We start from the raw sequence: 17,349 nt of genomic DNA, 5'->3' as shown, positions 1-17,349 counted from the left end.
CCTGGAAGAAAGGAAGTTCCAGAAGGTTCTTTTGCTTAAAAAATAATAGATTTTCCATTCCCAGCAACTTGATATGGGTGCCCATCACCAGTCTGACTCCTCACATGGCTGAAAGGCCACCCAGCCTCCATATCGGAACCATCCTCATCGCCACCTGCTGAGTCCGCTGTGCCAGCCTGTCCCAGGCACTAGGATCCAGAACTGCATTGTGAAAGTCACTATCACAGGGTAGTCCTCTCAAGTCATTTAGTTCCTTAACAATAACATTGAAGGCCCTGGTGATGTGTTGATAAAATGAGTAACAAATACTGGTCAGTTGCTGAGAATGTGAGAACCAGACAAAACTTCCTGTCCTTGCAGAGCTTCTGGTGGGAAATAACGGGCAATAAAGAGAGAAGAGGGTGTCAGTGGTGGTGAGGTCTGAAGGAGTGGCTGGTATTTCCTCACTGAGGTGCATCTGAGGGAAGAGCTGTCCCTGCTGTTCCTTCAGCCCATGCAGAGTCCCTGGGGGGGGGGGGGGGGGGGGCGGGGCAGCAAGCTGGAAGAGTGGCAGGTGATGGGGTCAAAAGAGGAATCGGAGTGACCCTGTAAGTAAGCTATACAGCATCTACCTCATACCTGAACTGAAGCTGAAAATGGCAGCTCGGAGCAGGAGGAAGCCAAAGGATCCGAGGGCAGCCCTCTTTCCCACCAGAATGACTATCCAGGACCAAGTCACAGACTGGACTGCAGGGAACCCATCTTCAGTTCAAGGGCTCCCTGACTACCAAGCTCTGGGGCTGTTTAAACTTATTAGAGCAGAGAAGGGCCTCTGGCATCTCTTCTTGCATGACCTCTCCTTTTGAGGCACCGGTGACTTAATAACTGACGTGGGCTTGAAAGGAACCTGAATCCTGGTGCCGAACCCAGCCATTTGAGTTGCAAAGCTTTTCCTCAAAATCTTGGCAACTGCAGTAGTTAAGATGGTTCTCAGAAAGGCCCAGCTGTTTACACGTGGATGCCTGGTAAGGCATGGTACCCACTTGATTGATGAATTAACCAAGTTTCTAAGTTAAACTTATCCAGGGAGACCAACTAGTACAGTTGACCCTTGAACAAACAACATGGGAGTAGGAGTGCCAGCCACCCATGCAGTCGAAAATCCATGCATAACTTAGATCAGCATGTGCAGGTTCCCAGCCACACATCAAAAAGACAATCAGCCCTAGCCGGTTTGGCTCAGTGGATAGAGCGTGGCCAGTGGACTGAAGGGTCCCAGGTTTGATTCTGGTTAAGTTGCAGGCTTGATCCCCAGCACTGGTCAGGGAAAGCAACCAATCTGTGTCTCTCACATCGATGTTTCTCTCCCTGTGTCTCCCCTCCCCCGCCTCCTTCCACTTTCTCTAAAAATCAATGAAAAAATATCTTTGGGTGAGAACTAACAACAAAAAGACAATTAACCTGGCCGATGTGGCTCAGTGATTGAGCGTGGACCCATGAACCAGGAGGTCACAATTGTTCAATTCCTGGGCACATACCTAGGTTGTGGGCTTGATCCCCAGTAGAGGGGGGGGGGGGGGGGGAGGGCGGGGGGGGGGGGGGTCAGGAAGCACTTGATCAATGATTCTCATCATTGATGTTTCTATTCCTCTCTCCCTCTCTGAAATTAAATTTTTGTTTCTAAAAAAAAAAGGACATGAAATTAAAGCAGAGCTCCACCTCCCTGTGAAACTTCCCACCACCCTGGTTGCCTCTCCTCTCCAGAAGGACAATTTCTTTCTTTCTTTCTTTTTTTTTTTTTTTTAGCCCACCCCCTGGAGTTAGTCATCCATGCCCCTAGGGCACCACAGCCTAGCGAGCGGGCAGGGGGACAGGCTTAGAGCTGAGTGAGGCGTCCTGTGGCGGCTGGAACCTTCCAGCATCAGCCTGTTCCCGTCTTAGAGGAGGTGGACGGGGCCGCTCTGCAGGGTGCTGCACCCACAGCTCTGCGGGTGCCCTTCACCCTCCTCAGCTTCCAGAAGAGACTGACAGCTGATGCTCCTCCTGGTCCTAACTCCCGCCACCCCCACCCCATTTCTACACAAAAGGTGCCCAGAAGGAACAGCACGCACCGCAGTCCAGGAGCCCTGCCGGGGCTCCCCCTCCTCACCTTCCCCCCACAAAAGCCCACCCGTTCCTAAACATGTCCCCCCAGAAGCACAAAGCATGCCACGGGGCCAGTTTCCTCTGCCCGCACAGTGGCCGCACACCGCGCATCAGCCAGAACCCTTCTGGCGCCAGCCCCGAGCCTAGGCGCATAAGGACAACCTGCAAAGACAGCCCTGCGCACCAGCCAGGCACCCGCTGGAGACTGCGCATGCGGGCGGACACGCACGTGTGCACGCCGGCCCTGGACCCGCCCCTTGGAGACCCGGGCGTCCCTAACGACCGGCGCAGACCGCGCGGGAGCCTGCTGAACGGCGAGTGCTGGGGACCAGGAGTCGGTGAGGCGACGTCCGGGAGAGAGGACACTCCAACCCAGGTCTCCCATATCGGGCTGAACTCTCCCTGCCCCCATGCCCGCCCGCGGGGCGCCCTCAGCCCACCGGGGCCCAAAGCCCGCAGGCAGGCGGCCCCAGCCTGGGCTCCGACTTTTCCCGTGGCCGGGGAGGGCCGGTCTGTCACTACAGGAGACCTCCTACCCCCACCCATTTGAGATGGGACCCGTGCCACCTCTCCCACCAAGGTCACTGTCTGCCACTTGGCCCGGAGGCTTAAGGTTTGCAAGTAAGGGGAGAGGGGCACCCTGAGGAGGAGGAAGGGGAAGGTGGGGCATCGGGTAGGGCAGGGAGGAGAGCAGTCATAGGACCCCAGTCTTCTCAGAGAGACCGACCCCCACCCCAGCTCCCGGAGCTGCAATCCCTCCCGCAGGTCCAGGAGCTTCCGCACCCCCCTCCCTCCCGCAGCAGGGCTGGTTTCCCTTGGTTACCCTTGGTTACCCTTGGTTACCTAGGACTTCAGAAGGATGGAGAGACCTCCTCTGAGAAAGGGAATGTGCTAGAGATTCAGGCTGTGGATCAGAGGTCTGTGAAGAATGCCCGGGGCGGCGTGAGCAGTGGGCAGGAGAGCACAGTGCGGCAGGATTCTCGTAGAATTCACAGGCTGGCTTCCTCAATGCCCAGACTGGTCATCCACAGCACTTGTCCTGTGGGCCTCCCACTTTCCCTGGCTCGTGAGCTCTCGTCTTGTCACCAGCGTGGAGGGTGGGGGTCCCCCTTCGGGTGCTGACCTGACGGCCCAGTTTCCCTCACCCCTGCATCCCCCTCAGGCACAGGCACAGAGCTGGACTGTTGCCTCGCACCCTTCAGCCCCTACGCTGTGAACGACCAGCCCAGGCCAGTCAGGAAGGGCCCCACATCTCACTATCCTCTGAATAATCCTGTGAAGTAAGCATTACCACCCCCATGTAGAGAGAAAGAAATGGAGGCTGAGTGGGATAAAGTGACTTGCCCAAGGTCTCTCAGATGCTGGGGGCAGAATGGATGTTTGACCTCAGTCTGTGTCACTCCTGAGTCCTTAGCCAGTCGCTACACTGCCTCCTGCTGTGCGCATGCTATTGAGAGCCTGCAAGTCCTTGTCTGTAGAGGCAAGGACACGGTTCCCAGAATGCTTGTCCACCGAACAGCCATCAAAAATGAGGACAACCCTGGCCAATGGGGGCATCTCATCACTTACATTACCCATAGAAGGCAGCTCTTAACACCTAACTCTTGGTGTTATGCCTGTATGTGGTCCCAGGGTGGGGACCTAGGGGGGAGGGGGCGCGGGGGAGGAGGATTAGTCTTTTCTCCAGGGATTGTGGTCCTGGCTGGGTTGGATTGCTGCTAGAGGCATAGCATGGGAAGCCCAACAGGCCCATGAGACAGGCTCCAGGAGGTGAAAGGTCACTGGGCACGTCCCTACTCTCTTCACCCAAGGGCAGGGTGTGCCCTTACATGAGGACACTCGATGGTGGCACAAGAGGCACTCAGTGAAGGTAGGAGCCCTACTTCCCAGTGAATGTGCCTCCTTTCAGAGTGGAGAGGAGGAGAGTGCGGGGAAGGGGACACAGCAAGTGATTGTGCTAAGAGGCAGCAGCCTGCCCTCAGGCCCTGGCCCCAGCCCTCCTGGATGCCCCAGGTCTGGTCCTCAGTTTATTCATCAGCAGAATGGGGCCACTCAGCCTGCCCTGCCTCCACTGTGGAGTGCTTGTAAGACTCGGGCGAGAACAGAGCTCTGGAAGGAGCTGGGAACTGTTACGCGCCCAGCAGATGCTAGTTGCTGATACTGTCCTAAGGCTGGAGAGATGGGAGGTAAGACTGGAGGCTCAGGATTTTCAGGGAAAGAGGCCACAGGCGTGAGATGTCAGGTCGTGTGTATAATACAATAATCTGGGGCTTCTGGTCCTTTCGGCCATCCCATTGAAATATTTCACCTACTGATTTAGGATTTTCCCCATAATTTAACTCACCAAATGGTGAACCTATCAAAATGGTCAGAACCAGGACCCTTTGACCAGAAAGGAACAGAAACCCAACTCCCATCTTCAGCAAAAAAAAAAAGGACTTGTTAGAAGACACTGAGTTAGGTCCCAGAATTGAAGGAGCCGTTAAGGAACCGGGCAGTTCTGGGGCCTCCGGGACTAGGAACAGGGACCGAAGGTAGCCAGCTGCTCCGTCACCGCTCACTCCTCCTGGTCTCCACCTGGCCTCATCCCCCTGCTGCAGACAGGACTTTTCCTTGGGAAGGGAAATAGCGCCTACAGGAAGGGATCCCTAGGTCCTTCTGTCTACTTCCACTGGGACAAACCCAAGGAGGACTCTGATGGGCTTGCAGCCAATCCCTCTGACCGATACAGGATACTCCTATGGGCCAGAATCTATTATCAGAAGGGGTAGGTCAGCCCCAACCAACAGCTACCTCACCTAACGCAGACCTCACACTGGCTAGGGGCCAGAGATCAAAATGACTAGCAAACAGTCCCTGCGCCCTGAGGAGCTCACAGTCCAGTGAGGCTGTGGGGAGAGAGTGGTCAGTCAGAGCACTGAAGAGACACAGGTGCTGGAGGAGGGACAAGAAAGGCTGAAAGTTTTCAGAGGTGCTTATGCTCAGGCCCAAAGCACCCCTGCTTCCTGAGCTGAAAGTGGGGGGAGAGGGGGCGGGCGTTCCAAGCAGAGGGAACAGCATGAGCAAAGGCTGGGCGGCATGAGTGAGCTGATGAGGCCAGATGCAGAGAGCGTCCAGTCGCAGAGTGCCTTTTCTACTGAGTTGAGGAAGCTGAGCTGCACCAGCACGCAGTGGGGAGGCCAGATGTGAGGGGACCACCCTGGATGGCTGGGCATCGGAAGCCACCATCCAGGCAGGCAGCGAGGTCCAGGCCGAGGCAGCAGCAGGAGGGAGACTGTGGGTGCTGGGCTGGGAGGCAGCACAGAGGGGCTCCAACAGTCACCAGATGCCAGGGGCAGGAGAGGAGTGGTGACTCCCCGGCTTCTGGTTCAGGCATCTGGATGGCGAGATAGGGAGCCAGGAGGAGGATTGGTTTGGAGGAGGCACTGACTTCTCTTGGGGGGCAGTTGAGTTTGAGGGAGCTGGAAGGCAGGCCAGTGGGCTTGCACGCCATCAACAGGAGTGAGGCAGGGCGAGTAGGCAGAACCCTGAGGAACCTCATACAGGAGCGGGCAGAGTACGGGAGCCTGTGCTGGAGACTTTGGGGAAGAATGAAGAGAGAGCTGAAACCGGTTTGGCTCAGCAGTGGAGCGTCGGTCTGCGGACTGAAGGGTCCTGGGTTCGATTCTGGTCAAGGGCATGTACATTGGTTGCAGGCACATCCCCGGTCGGGGGTGTGCAGGAGGCAGCTGGTTGATGTTTCTCTCTTATCGACGTTTCTAGCTCTCTCTCTCTCTCTCTCCCTTCCTCTCTGTGAAGAATCAATAAAATATATTAAAAAAAAAAAAAAAAGAACGAAGAGAGAGGTGGGAGGGGGGCCAAGAGGGTGGCAGCCTTGTGGTGGTTGAGAGGGCAGGGGTCAAGGTCACGACCTGCCAGGGAGGGGCCACCCCTTATTTCATCTTTATAACATTAATAACAGGGAAGCAAGGCGTTTGTTCATATTCTTTTAAATAGACTTTGTTTTATATTTTATTCGTGTTTTTTAAAATATATTTTTATTGATTTCAGAGAGGAAGGGAAATGAAGAGCAAGAGAGAAACATCAATGATGAGAGGGAATCATTGATCAGCTGCCTCCTTCACGCCCCCTACTGGGGACCGAGGCCACAACCCGGGCAAGAGAGCTCCTGACCAGAATCGAACCCAGGACCCTTGAGTCTGCAGGCTAGCACTCTATCCACTGAGCCAAACCGGCCAGAGCTGTTTTATTCATTTTTAATAGTAGATTTTTTAAAAATCACCTGGAACTAAAATTTTCCTTAGAAGAATCCTCTGTGTTGGGAAGTCATTTGCTTGCCAAAAATACTTTTGTAATATCTTTCTTCGAAAGATCAAGAAGTACTAAGTGCAAACAATCAACTCTGACCTTGCTAGGAGGTCAGTGGTTTCCACATTTGTCTTTCAAGTGACATCAGACGCGGTGGTACATGGAGGTGTCTGAGAGCATCACCGGACGGTGGGGGCGCTGTTTCACACCCGTCAGGGAGGGTGCTCTGCCCAGCCTGGCAGTGGCTCCGGGCTCTGGGACCCTCCCTGCGGCTCCTCCTGCAGGGTCCTGCCCAGAGGAGGCTGCCGGCTCCACACAGCAGTGAGAGAGGTTAGGACCGGACCTCAGGACAGACAGGCCGGGCCCTGAGACAGACAGGCATAGTCAGTGCGGCTGGGCCCACCAGTTCCTCAGGGCGCCTGCCCCTGGCCCAGGTGGGGTTGCCCAACATATGGCCTCCCAGGAGGAAGGAAAGGCGCCGCCTCCCAGGACGGCGAGGCCTGACGGGACTGTGAGTCACGCCTGGCGAGCCGGCTCCAGGGCAACGCCCGCCGGTCCCTGGGGCCTCCCCTGCCAGGCCGGGTCCTGCTCCCGTGGGTGCTGCCAGGGTGTCTTGGGATGCACTGGGAGTGAGGGGGATGCGGGAGTGCTTCAGGCCAGGACTTTGGAGGGAGCCCTGATGCGGAGCTAGCAGGAACGGGCTGGTCTGCTGTCTGTCCTCCTCTCTAGCCACCCATCCTTCCATCCAGCCCTGACACAGCCACTGCCACCTGGAGATGGGGAAAGGCCTCACTCAAAGGTACCCTCCCCTCCGCAGCCTAGGACCCTGTCCTCCCTGGTGCCTCCGTCCTCCACACATGCCCTCCAGTGCTCTTTTCCAATATTATCAACGCTATTCAGATACTCTAGGTCACAGGGGTCTTCAAACTACGGCCCGCAGGCCACATGCAGCCCCCAGGGGAGTCTGATCCTGCCCGCCAGGTTTTTTGGGCAGTGAGCGCAGCCAAGGTGTTACAGTAGGGATTAGTAGTTCATATAGTCCGGCCCTCCAGCTCTCTGAGGGACCGTGATCTGGCCCCCACTTTAAAAAGTTTGAAGACCCCTGCGAGTCTAGGACAATCCCCACAATGCCTGTCTATTGTAGGAAGACACTGTTTTACAGGTGAGGAGAATGAAACTCAGACAGGTGAAGTAGCCTGGCCAAAGGTCACACAGCAAGTCACCGGCAAAGCCAGAAATGCAAAGTCATGTGATGCCTCCAGGCAGCTCCGCTCCTGGCCACACCCTCTGAGGGGCCATTACTCAGAAAGCACCAGCTGCTTACGCCACAATTCTGGACCCAGTCTGTGACTTTGCATTTGATTTGCATAAGGATGTCACAAATACATAGACAGCCCCCCTTCTTTCTCCTTTTTTTCTCTGTCTCACTCACACATACACACCACAGCCAGGCTCTTTCTCCTCGAGATGCCTGGCTGGCTGGGGAGCGCCATCTGGTCTCCTCCAACTGCCAAGGAAACCTTTGCTGGTTCAGAGTGTTCCTTCCCACCGTCCCCCCCTCAGGGCCCCAGGTCAGGGAGCAGAGCCGAGGGGAGCCTCCTGGAGGAGATGCTGTGTGCTGGGCAGCCCCTTTTCGGTCCACAGTCTCAGGGCAGGGGGGCAGGAGTGCACAAATGGGGGGAGGGTTCCCCAGCCCCAGATACATCCTCTGCCTTCTGTCTTCAGCCCCAGATTTAGCTGCCTTTTCACCTCCCACCACTTCCTGCTGCCATCTGGAATGCTGGGAGGCTGGAGAACTAGAAGGGAGACTGGGGTGGGGATTGAAGGGAGGAGGAAAAGAAGGTGCTGGCACCCTGGACAGAGAGTGGGGTCCAGTGGGGCAGCCCCCTCTCCTTCCTCTCTCAGCGGCACTGTCTGCAACAGTAGCCACCAGCTACTTCCAATTTAGAAGGAAACCGAAACTCCGATATGAAAAGATAAATATAAAATATCTCAATAATTTTTATATAGATGGCATATTTAAACGATAATATTTTGGACATCTTGGGTTAAATATAAAACTAACTTCACCTGTTTCTCTCTGCCTTTTTAACGTGGCAACTAAAAAAAATGTAAAGTAGTATATGTAGCTTGCATTACATTTATTGGCCAGTGCTAGTCTCAACCCATCCTCCAGGCCAGGAAGTTGCTGTTCTGTAAATACTTAAGGGAGCTGTTTTGAACTAAATGCTTCTTTATTATACCTCGTCTTTTGGCAATACATATGTGCCCCCCTCCCTCACCCTCAGAGAGGCAGTACAATGTAGGGGCAAGAATGTGAACTTGAAAAAAAATAATTTTTTTAAAAGAATGTGAACTTGACAGACCGAGTTTGGGTCCTTTCTTGTTTGTTTTTAAATATGTTTTCATTGGTTTTAGAGAGAGAAGAAGGGAAAAGGAGAAAAAAGAAACATCAATGCGAGAGAGAAATATCCATCTGACCAATGACCTTTTGGTGCATAGGATGATGCTCTCAATCAGCCAGGGCACATCTTGCTATTTTTAAGCTGTGTGACATTGGGCAAGTCAGTTAACCTCTCTGTGTTTTAGTTTCATGTCAGAAAAATGGGTATAATACCAGTGCTTACCTCAAAAGGGCTCTTGCAAGGATTATTTGAGTTAATGTGCACACCAAGAAGAGGGTCCAGAATACAGCAACTGCTTGTGACGGCCATATAGTTATCCTTGTTTAAAATATGGGCTGTTCCTTGCCACAGTTCCATGTGACGACATACACTATGCCTCTTTGGGTACATTCCCTCCTCCCAATCGTCTTATTGGTAACTGTTATCCTCATTTCACAGAGGAGGCATCTGAAACTCAGAGAGGATTAGTAACTTGCCCAAAGCCACACAACTAGTCAGTGGGTTTGTACTCCTCCGAAGACTGACCCTTAAGAACCACTCTGTGGCCGGAACCGGTTTGGCTCAGTGGATAGAGCGTCTGCCTGCGTACTGAACGGTCCCGAGTTAGATTCCGGTCAAGGGTATGTACATTGGTTGCGGGCACATCCCCAGTGCGGGGTGTACAGGAGGCAGCTGGTCGATGTTTCTAGCTTTCTATTCCTCTCCCTTCCTCTCTGAAAAAGTCAATAAAATATAATTTAAAAAATAAAATAAAAGAGAACCACTCTGTGTTCTCTCTCTCAATAAATGCCCACCAAGACCCTCCAAAGTAACACCTCTACCCCCTCCTCTGGCTCCAGGTTCCCACCAGCATCAAAGACCTGCCAGTCTGAGAAACTTCCTGTCACAAGGCCATCCCCACGGGGTCACCTGCCCCTGGGTTGCCAGTCATCAGCATGCAGGACGGCCTTACTTCAACCTTGACTCACGCTGCAACCCAGCCCATGAGCGGAGGCTCGAGGTTCATGAGGAGCTTTCTAAACTCGAAGTTCAGGGGTCCAAATTATGGATCCAATGTGCATTTGATGCGCAGGATCATCGCTGAGGATGCCGAGTGGTCACTGGCCATCGTCCCCCTGCTCACAGATCTCTGCATCCAGCACATTGTCAAGAACTTCCGGAGTGAGTCTGTTCCTGCCAGGAGCAGGAGGGGGCAGCCCGGAGCAGGGTGGATGGAGACAGCCTCGAGGAAAGGCCTCGGAGGCTGGGTCCTGGGCAGCCCCCCCCCCCCCCCCCGAATCCTCATCCCCACTCGGCACTTCCCTTTGACCCCTGCAGCCAGGACAGTGCCTCCTGCTGTCCCCGCTCCCAGGCCCCACTAGACTCCTACCCACCACAGACCCTCCATACCTATGCCCTCTCCCCACCAGCCCACCCCTCAGGGACCTCCTCCTCCACAAAGGCCTCCCTAGCTGACTGACCCTCATCCATGCTCTCCGAGTCTTCCGTGGTGTGTACAGGTTCTTGGTTTTTTTCTGCCTCTGTGCACTGTAGATGCTCATCCTTTTCAAAGACAAGTTGGATGGGAAGCTCGCTGAGGACAGGGCCATCTTTTTTTTTTCTTTCCTTTTCTTTTTTCTTTTTTTTTTTAAAAAAGGAATTCTTTTTAAAAAAAAATATATTTTATTGTTTTTTTACAGAAAGGAAGAGAGGGGGATAGAGAGCTAGAAACATCGATGAGAGAGAGACATCGATCAGGTGCCCCTAGCACACCACTGGGGATGTGCCCGCAACCAAGGTACCTGTCCTTGACCGGAATCGAACCTGAGACCTTTCAGTCTGCAGGCCGATGCTCCATCCACTGAGCCAAACCAGTTCCAGCAGTGCCATCTTTTTTTCTACAGCATCTAACACTTCCTGGCCCACAATATATTCCTTTGACTTGTTTATTGTCTGCCTCCCTTCACAAAAAGAAGCGGCTTCCTCTGTTTCACTCATTCTTGAATCCTCAGCAGTTAGAATTGTGTGGCACATAGTTGACGCTCAAAATTTTATTTTGTTTTATTTTATTTTATTTTATTTTATTTTATTTTGAAAGAGAGGGCTAAGGGACTGCTTGGCTTGAGAAATCAAACATCCCCGTTTGCCTGCCTCCTTAGGCTTTTATTGTAACAACAGCTCGAACTAAATCGAACTGTTAGATACTGTGAGAGTCGGGTGAGATCCTCGAGAGGACACATGAGTCTGCAGTGTCCTTTAAGCAAGGACGTCAGAAGACTAAGCATAAAGACGCCGGTAAACACCGGGGCTGAGACCTGTTTGGGAAAGCCAAGGCAGGGGCGCTTGTCTTCAGCCAACTCCTGTCCCGTGCCTCCCCACACCTCCCCTGCTTTGTTTTGCTGGGTGCAGAAGACAGAGGGAGGTGGTGCGCTTTCTGCTTTGAAATGTCAGGGCCCTCGAAGTGAGTTCACTGCTCTAGTTCCAATTTTACAAATCGGCCGCCATTTTTAATCCTTTAAAAATTAAAAAAAAAAATTAATGAATGAATCAAATCACATTGGGAGCCTCTGAAGTCAGGGATTGTCTCCTCCATCAGACTAAGTGATGACTGCGGGCTGGACCTGAGATTCTTCCTCAGACTGGCAGCTAGCTCCCTGAGGCCAGATGCTATGATGTCAACTTTCAGGGAAGGCAGGCCCCCAAAGCCAGGGGCTGTGTCTTCCCCTCAGATGGAAGTCTCCCTGAGAGTAAAGTCTGCCTTCCCTCTCCCCCCTCCACCTCCCTCTCCTCCCTGAGGGCAGGGAGGGTTCCCTTGCCACAGTGCCCCCAGGCAGGCCCAGCCCAGGGCCCCCACGGGTGGTGACCCCAACATGGGATGACTGACTCCTGCTTCCCTTCCTCGGTCCCCCAAAGACAACCCGATCCTGAAGCAGCTGCTCCCGGAGCACCAGCAGAAGGTCCTGCGCCAGCTGCCCCCGGACCTGCCGCTGGCCGTGACCGCCAACCTGATCGACGACGAGAACTACTGGCAGCGCTGCTGCGAGCAGCGCTGGCCCGTGTGCCACCTGGACTGCCACGGCGGCAGCTGGAAGCGCGTGTTCTTCGAGCGGCACCTGGAGAACCTGATCAAGCACTTCATCCCGGACACCACGGACCCCGCCGTGATCCTGGACCTGCTGCCGCTCTGCAGGAACTACGTGCGCCGGCTCCGCGTGGACCAGTTCCTGCCGCCCGTGCAGATGCCGCCGGCGCCGCACGACGGGGACCAGTCGGAGTCGGGCAGCGAGGGGGAGATGGAGGAGGCCTCCATGGACCACTACCAGCTCGGGGAGCTGGTGGCCGGCCTGAGCCAGCTGGAGGAGCTGGACCTGGTGTTCGGCATCAAGGACTGCGGCATGAACTTCGAGTGGAACTTCTTTCTCTTCACTTACCGCGACTGCCACTCCCTGGCGGCGACCATTAAGGCCTGCCACACCCTTAAGGTGCCATCTGCCCTCCCCCGTAGCCTTCCCCCGTTTCCATCCTCAGCATCTCTGACCCCCCTCTCACCGTCTGGGCCTCAGCTATCATCGTTTCCTCCTATCCTTTTTTTTTTTTTTTTTTTTTTTTAATATATTTTATTATTATTTTTTTTTACAGAGAGGAAGAGAGAGGGATAGAGAGTTAGAAACATCGATGAGAGAGAAACATCGACCAGCTGCCTCTTGCACACCCCTTACTGGGGATGTGCCCGCAATCAAGGTACATGGCCTTGACCGGAATCGAACCTGGGACCTTTCAGTCTGCAAGCTGACGCTCTATCCACTGAGCGAAACCGGTTTCGGCCCTCCGATCCTTTTCTTAGTCACAAATCGAGTGTCCTTTTATGCACCCCTGCACCCAGCTGGGTGCTGGGGATGCAGAGATGAGCCAGGCACCGCCCTCCCAGTTCACCAGCTATTTATTCCTTTGACAAACATCTGCGCTCCGGGCCCTGTCCTAGGTGCTGAAGATTCCGCTCGGAGCAAAATCATACCATCTGTGCCCTCTGGAGTTAACTGCCTAGTGCGGTGAAAGACACTCATCAGCAATCATGTGAATGTAAAACTGCAACTAGGATATTTGCCAGATTTAGAAAAAATAAAACTCTACAAAAAAAAAAAAAAAAAAAAAAAAAAAAAGGCGTCCAGTTACATTTGAATTCCAGAGACATATTGAATGATATTTTAGTATGAATAGGTCCCAAATATTCTAGTTGGAAGAGGGAGAGCCTGCCAGGAAATCAGAGAAGGAAGAAAAGGGGACACCGCATTGTGTCACCAAGCCAAGAGAGTTTTGGCTCAGTGGATAGAGTGTCGGCCTGTGGACTGAGGGGTCCCGGGTTTGATTCCTGTCAAGAGCACAAGACCTGGTTGCAGGCTCAATCCCCAGTAGGAGGGTGCAGGAGGCAGCCAATCAATGATTCTCTCTCATCATTGACATTTCTATCTCTCTCTCCCTCTGCCTTCCTCTCTGAAATCAATTAAAAAATATTTTTTTTAGCCGAAACCGGTTTGGCTCAATGGATAGAGCGTCGGCTTGGGGACTGAAGGGTCCCGGGTTCGATTCCGGGCAGGGGCATGTACCTTGGTTGCGGGCACATCCCCAGTAGGGGGTGTGCAAGAGGCAGCTGATCGATGACTCTCTCTCATCGATGTTTCTAACTCTCTATCTCTCTCCCTTCCTCTCTGTACAAAATCAATAAAATATATTAAAATATATATATATATTTTTTTTTTTTTTTTAAACAAAGAAAGAAGAGAGGGTCACCAGCAATGGGGTGGAGTGGAGCTGAGGATTGGACTTAGCAAATGTGGAGGTTACTTGGGGGAGGGAGTAGCTCTGTCAGTGGAGTGCCAGGAGTAGAGGCCAGATCGGAGTGCTGGAGTGGTTTACGGAGAGAGTGGGAAGTGAGGAAACGGGATGTCTGTGATCAACTTCTTCAAGAACTTGGCTGTGAAAGGGGAGGAAGTGGAGTAGAAATAGATGGAAGAAACTTGTGAGTGTTTAAAACCAATGGAAAGTTCCATTCAATTGCAAGAAATGGGTTGAGTCCAGGACAGAGGGTACTGGTTCATCGACCACGGAAGGTTCCTGAGAAGGCAGGAGGGTGGGATCCAGGACGGAGGTGGGCGGTTGGCTCTGGCCCGAGGGAAGAGCAGGTGTGGTGGCATGTTGTGTTGGGTATAGGAAGATGAGGGGTTCCCATTCAATGGCTGAGAGGCAGGAGGACATCTACCTGCCGGGAGGAGGCTTTAGGGTGAGCCCTGAAGTTTGAGGAGGCTGGAGAAGGTTGAAAGCGTTGTAGGTTATGAGAGGATATGTTGACCAGAGAAACAGAGTTGAGTGAGCACACAGCATTGAGGGCTATTGGTGGGTCCAGCGAAACCAGCCAGTTCTGTCGCGGGACATTTCCCATCATGTCAGTTGCCTGGGCACAGACATACAGAAAAGAAGAGAGTGGGCTGGACCCACGCTTGGAGCTTTGCAAGGTAGATGCAATGAAAAGGTGAGAAACAAAAAACTCTAAGCTGGCTCAGAGGGGTGGAAAGAAAGGAGAGGACTAATGGATAGGGAGGGAGTGAACAGGCCAGCCATTCTGAGGTCTCAAATAAGAGGGAGGAACAAGTCAGTGAGAAGGAAAGAGATGGAGGCTCTCTTCTTCCATATTCATAATGCTAATCCTACACCCTTTCTTTTATCTTTTTACTTCATCCCGTCCATTTCCTGGTTCTCACCCCCCCACCCCTCACTTTCTCCTGGTTCTTACCCTGAGTTCCTCTCCTTGCTATGGTGGAGCTTAGCCAGCTGAATAGGGTCCAGCAAGGGGCTGCTGGGTCAAACAGGCCTGGATTCAAAACCTGCCTCCACAGCTCAATCACCGTGTAACTGGGCAAATGGATATGTCCACCCTATGCCTCCATTTCCTGCCTGTAAAGTGGAGAGAACTCATTCTACCTCACTGGGATGCTGAGGTGGGGAGAGAATGGTTATGGCATGTTCTAGCAGCATGCCCGGCACATAGTAATTTCTCAAGAAATGGTAGCCTTTGGCCCCTACTACCTGCCAGCAATTGAGCACCACTCTGCTGTGTTAGGTAGGCCCGCCAGGTAGCCAACCCAAGGTGAGCAGAACCTCAGGCCTCCCAATGGCTCCCTCTTCTACCTGCAGAAGGTAGGCAGGCAGGCAGATTATCCCTGGCTACCAGGTGCTATGGACCTTTTACCTGTCCACAGATCTTCAGGCTGACCCGAAGCAAGGTGGATGACACCAAGGCACGCATCCTCATTCGCAGCCTCCTGGACCACCCAGCCCTTGAGAAGCTGGACCTGTCACACAACTGCATCGGGGACCGTGGTGCCCGTGCGGCCGCCAAGCTGCTGAGCCACAGCCACCTGCGCGTGCTCAACCTGGCCAACAACCAGGTGCGGGCTCCTGGGGCCCAGTCGCTGGCTCACGCCCTGGCACACAACACCAGCCTCCTCTCCCTCAACCTGCGCCTCAACTGCATCGAGGATGAGGGCGGCCAGGCCCTGGCCCACGCCTTGCAGACCAATAAGTGCCTCACCACGCTGCACCTCGGTGGCAACGAGCTGTCTGAGCCCACGGCCACCCTCCTCGCCCAGGTGCTCTCCGTCAACACCACCCTCACCAAAATCAACCTGTCCTGCAACCACATAGGACTGGTGAGCCACAGCCCCTGGGGGAGGCAGGGCCAAGGAGAGGCCCTGGGCCTTAGGGGTGAGGGGTAGAATCCAGCTGTCCTGGGGTACTCATATGAAGTGATTGTGAAGATCACAGCCTTACCTAGTTCAAATTCCAGCCCTTCCTTTTAGCCTCCATTTTCTCATCTGTAAAATGGGGATAATAACAGTATCTACCTCAAAGCGTACTAGGAGGATGAAATTGGTTATATGTAGATTAACCATTAAAGGCCCTGGCTAGGTCTTTAGTAATTGCTATCTGTTACTCAGGGTTATGGACACTGCTTGGTGTCCAATATCCATTGTCTTCCTTTTGACCTCACGGTTACCCGGTAAAATGTGCATTCTTAACCTCACTTTACAGATGGAAAATTGAGTCTCAGAGACGTTAGTGAGTTGCCTGAGAGCAACCAATCAGTTGGAGGTGGCAAAGCTGTGATTAAACCCAGGACTGATCCAAAGCTGGGGTTCTTTCCAATAGACACATGTCTCTCTGATTTCCTTAATCAAGTCTCAGAGTGAGAAACGCAGTTTATCTGAACAGCTGGTGAACATACACAAGAATATAATATAATTGAAATGTACTGTTACTGACTGGTATATCTGCTGATGTTTTCCTTTATCGTCTACCTCGTTTTTGTTGTTGTTATAAATACTTCTGTATTACATTGACTTTGCAGCAAACACATTATTGGGTCACAACCATAGAACAGCAGCATTCTGCCTCCCAACATGAAATTCTTTCACATTGGGCCCAGCCCACCCACCCCCGATAGAGGAAGGGGTAGCTCTGTCAGTGAAGGGCCAGGGGCAGGGAGAAGAAGTGAAGAGGGTCCTCTGTGTACTCCCCTTAGGGCCCTGCATCTTCTACCACCCCCCTCAAGGAACAGTCTTGCTCACACTCACTGTCTCCAGGGGAGTGCTCTTGGCTGCAAGTAACAGAGACCGTAGGCAGCAATTGGCTTAAACAAGAGGAACATGCATTATGTCCCATTTCAGAAGCCTCAAGGTTGGGGGTCCTGGGGTTGGAAATCCCTTGGCTGGGTGCCAGCCCCTGCTCTGCCATCCCAGCCACATGCCGTGGCCTCTCTGGTGGCCTCTCAGTGGCCTCAGGGTGGCTGCTGCAGCTCACAGAGGACAGAACGGAGCAGAAAACGTCAGCATGCTGCACAAATACGCCAAGTTCTGTTCTGTGAAACTTCTGTTCAGTCACATCTCTCTATAAATATGCATATGAGTGTGTGCAATCCCGGGCAGCGATGTAAAAATATGACCCTCACCCTGTGCTCCTTTCCCAGGATGGCGGGAAGCAGCTCCTGGAAGGCATGTCAGACAACAAGACCCTCCTGGAGTTTGACCTGCGCCTGTCCGATGTCGCCCAGGAGAGCGAGTACCTCATTGGCCAGGCCCTCTGTGCCAACCGCGAAGAAGCCCGCCAGCGGACCTTGAATGTCAGCCACTCAATGGCACCACTCACTGCCAAGGGCCCTGAGAACCCTGCAGGATAGGCGAGGGGACAGGGCTGGGGTAGTAACCACCTGGGTCACTGCCCCACCCCCACCCTACAGCTCATGCCCCATGATGCCTGCTGCAGAGTGGCACACTGGCCCACAGGGAGTGGGGGAGATCACGAAGATCCTGGGTGTAATCTAAGGTTGAGTGCATGTATATATAATGTTTCCTATTATGATTATAATTTCCAGGATGTAAGCTCCCCATTCTATATAGAATAATAAATTTTCATCAAGAATCTGAACAGTGCCCAGCCAGTATTGCTCAGTGGTTAAGCATCAATTCCTGGTCAGGCCACA

General features: G+C 53.1%; 1 protein-coding gene across 1 annotated transcript; it reads left to right on the top strand.

The window, feature by feature from the left end:
* The first annotated feature begins 9,676 nt into the window (after positions 1 to 9,676).
* Positions 9,677 to 17,297, top strand: DRC5 (dynein regulatory complex subunit 5). The gene is made up of 4 exons (XM_084890721.1): positions 9,677 to 9,998; positions 11,730 to 12,298; positions 15,071 to 15,520; positions 16,837 to 17,297. Exons 1-4 carry the CDS (start codon positions 9,773 to 9,775, stop codon positions 17,044 to 17,046), a joined length of 1,455 nt encoding a protein of 484 aa, XP_084746847.1. The 5' UTR covers positions 9,677 to 9,772; the 3' UTR covers positions 17,047 to 17,297.
* The last annotated feature ends 52 nt before the right edge of the window (positions 17,298 to 17,349 follow it).

The sequence above is a fragment of the Pipistrellus hanaki genome (genome assembly GCF_964339955.1).
Source record: "Pipistrellus hanaki genome assembly, chromosome: 7".
Taxonomy (NCBI): Eukaryota; Metazoa; Chordata; class Mammalia; order Chiroptera; family Vespertilionidae; genus Pipistrellus; species Pipistrellus hanaki.
Note: the sequence above shows the minus strand (reverse complement) of the source record. Positions and strands in the feature narration are given on the sequence as shown.

Excerpts from the sequence above, each read along its gene's own strand:
- DRC5 (XM_084890721.1), top strand. The coding sequence starts at position 9,773 with ATGCAGGACGGCCTTACTTCAACCTTGACTCACGCTGCAACCCAGCCC. Across the intron at positions 9,999-11,729 it reads CATTGTCAAGAACTTCCGGA|ACAACCCGATCCTGAAGCAG; the intron begins GTGAGTCTGTTC and ends GGTCCCCCAAAG. Across the intron at positions 12,299-15,070 it reads AGGCCTGCCACACCCTTAAG|ATCTTCAGGCTGACCCGAAG; the intron begins GTGCCATCTGCC and ends ACCTGTCCACAG.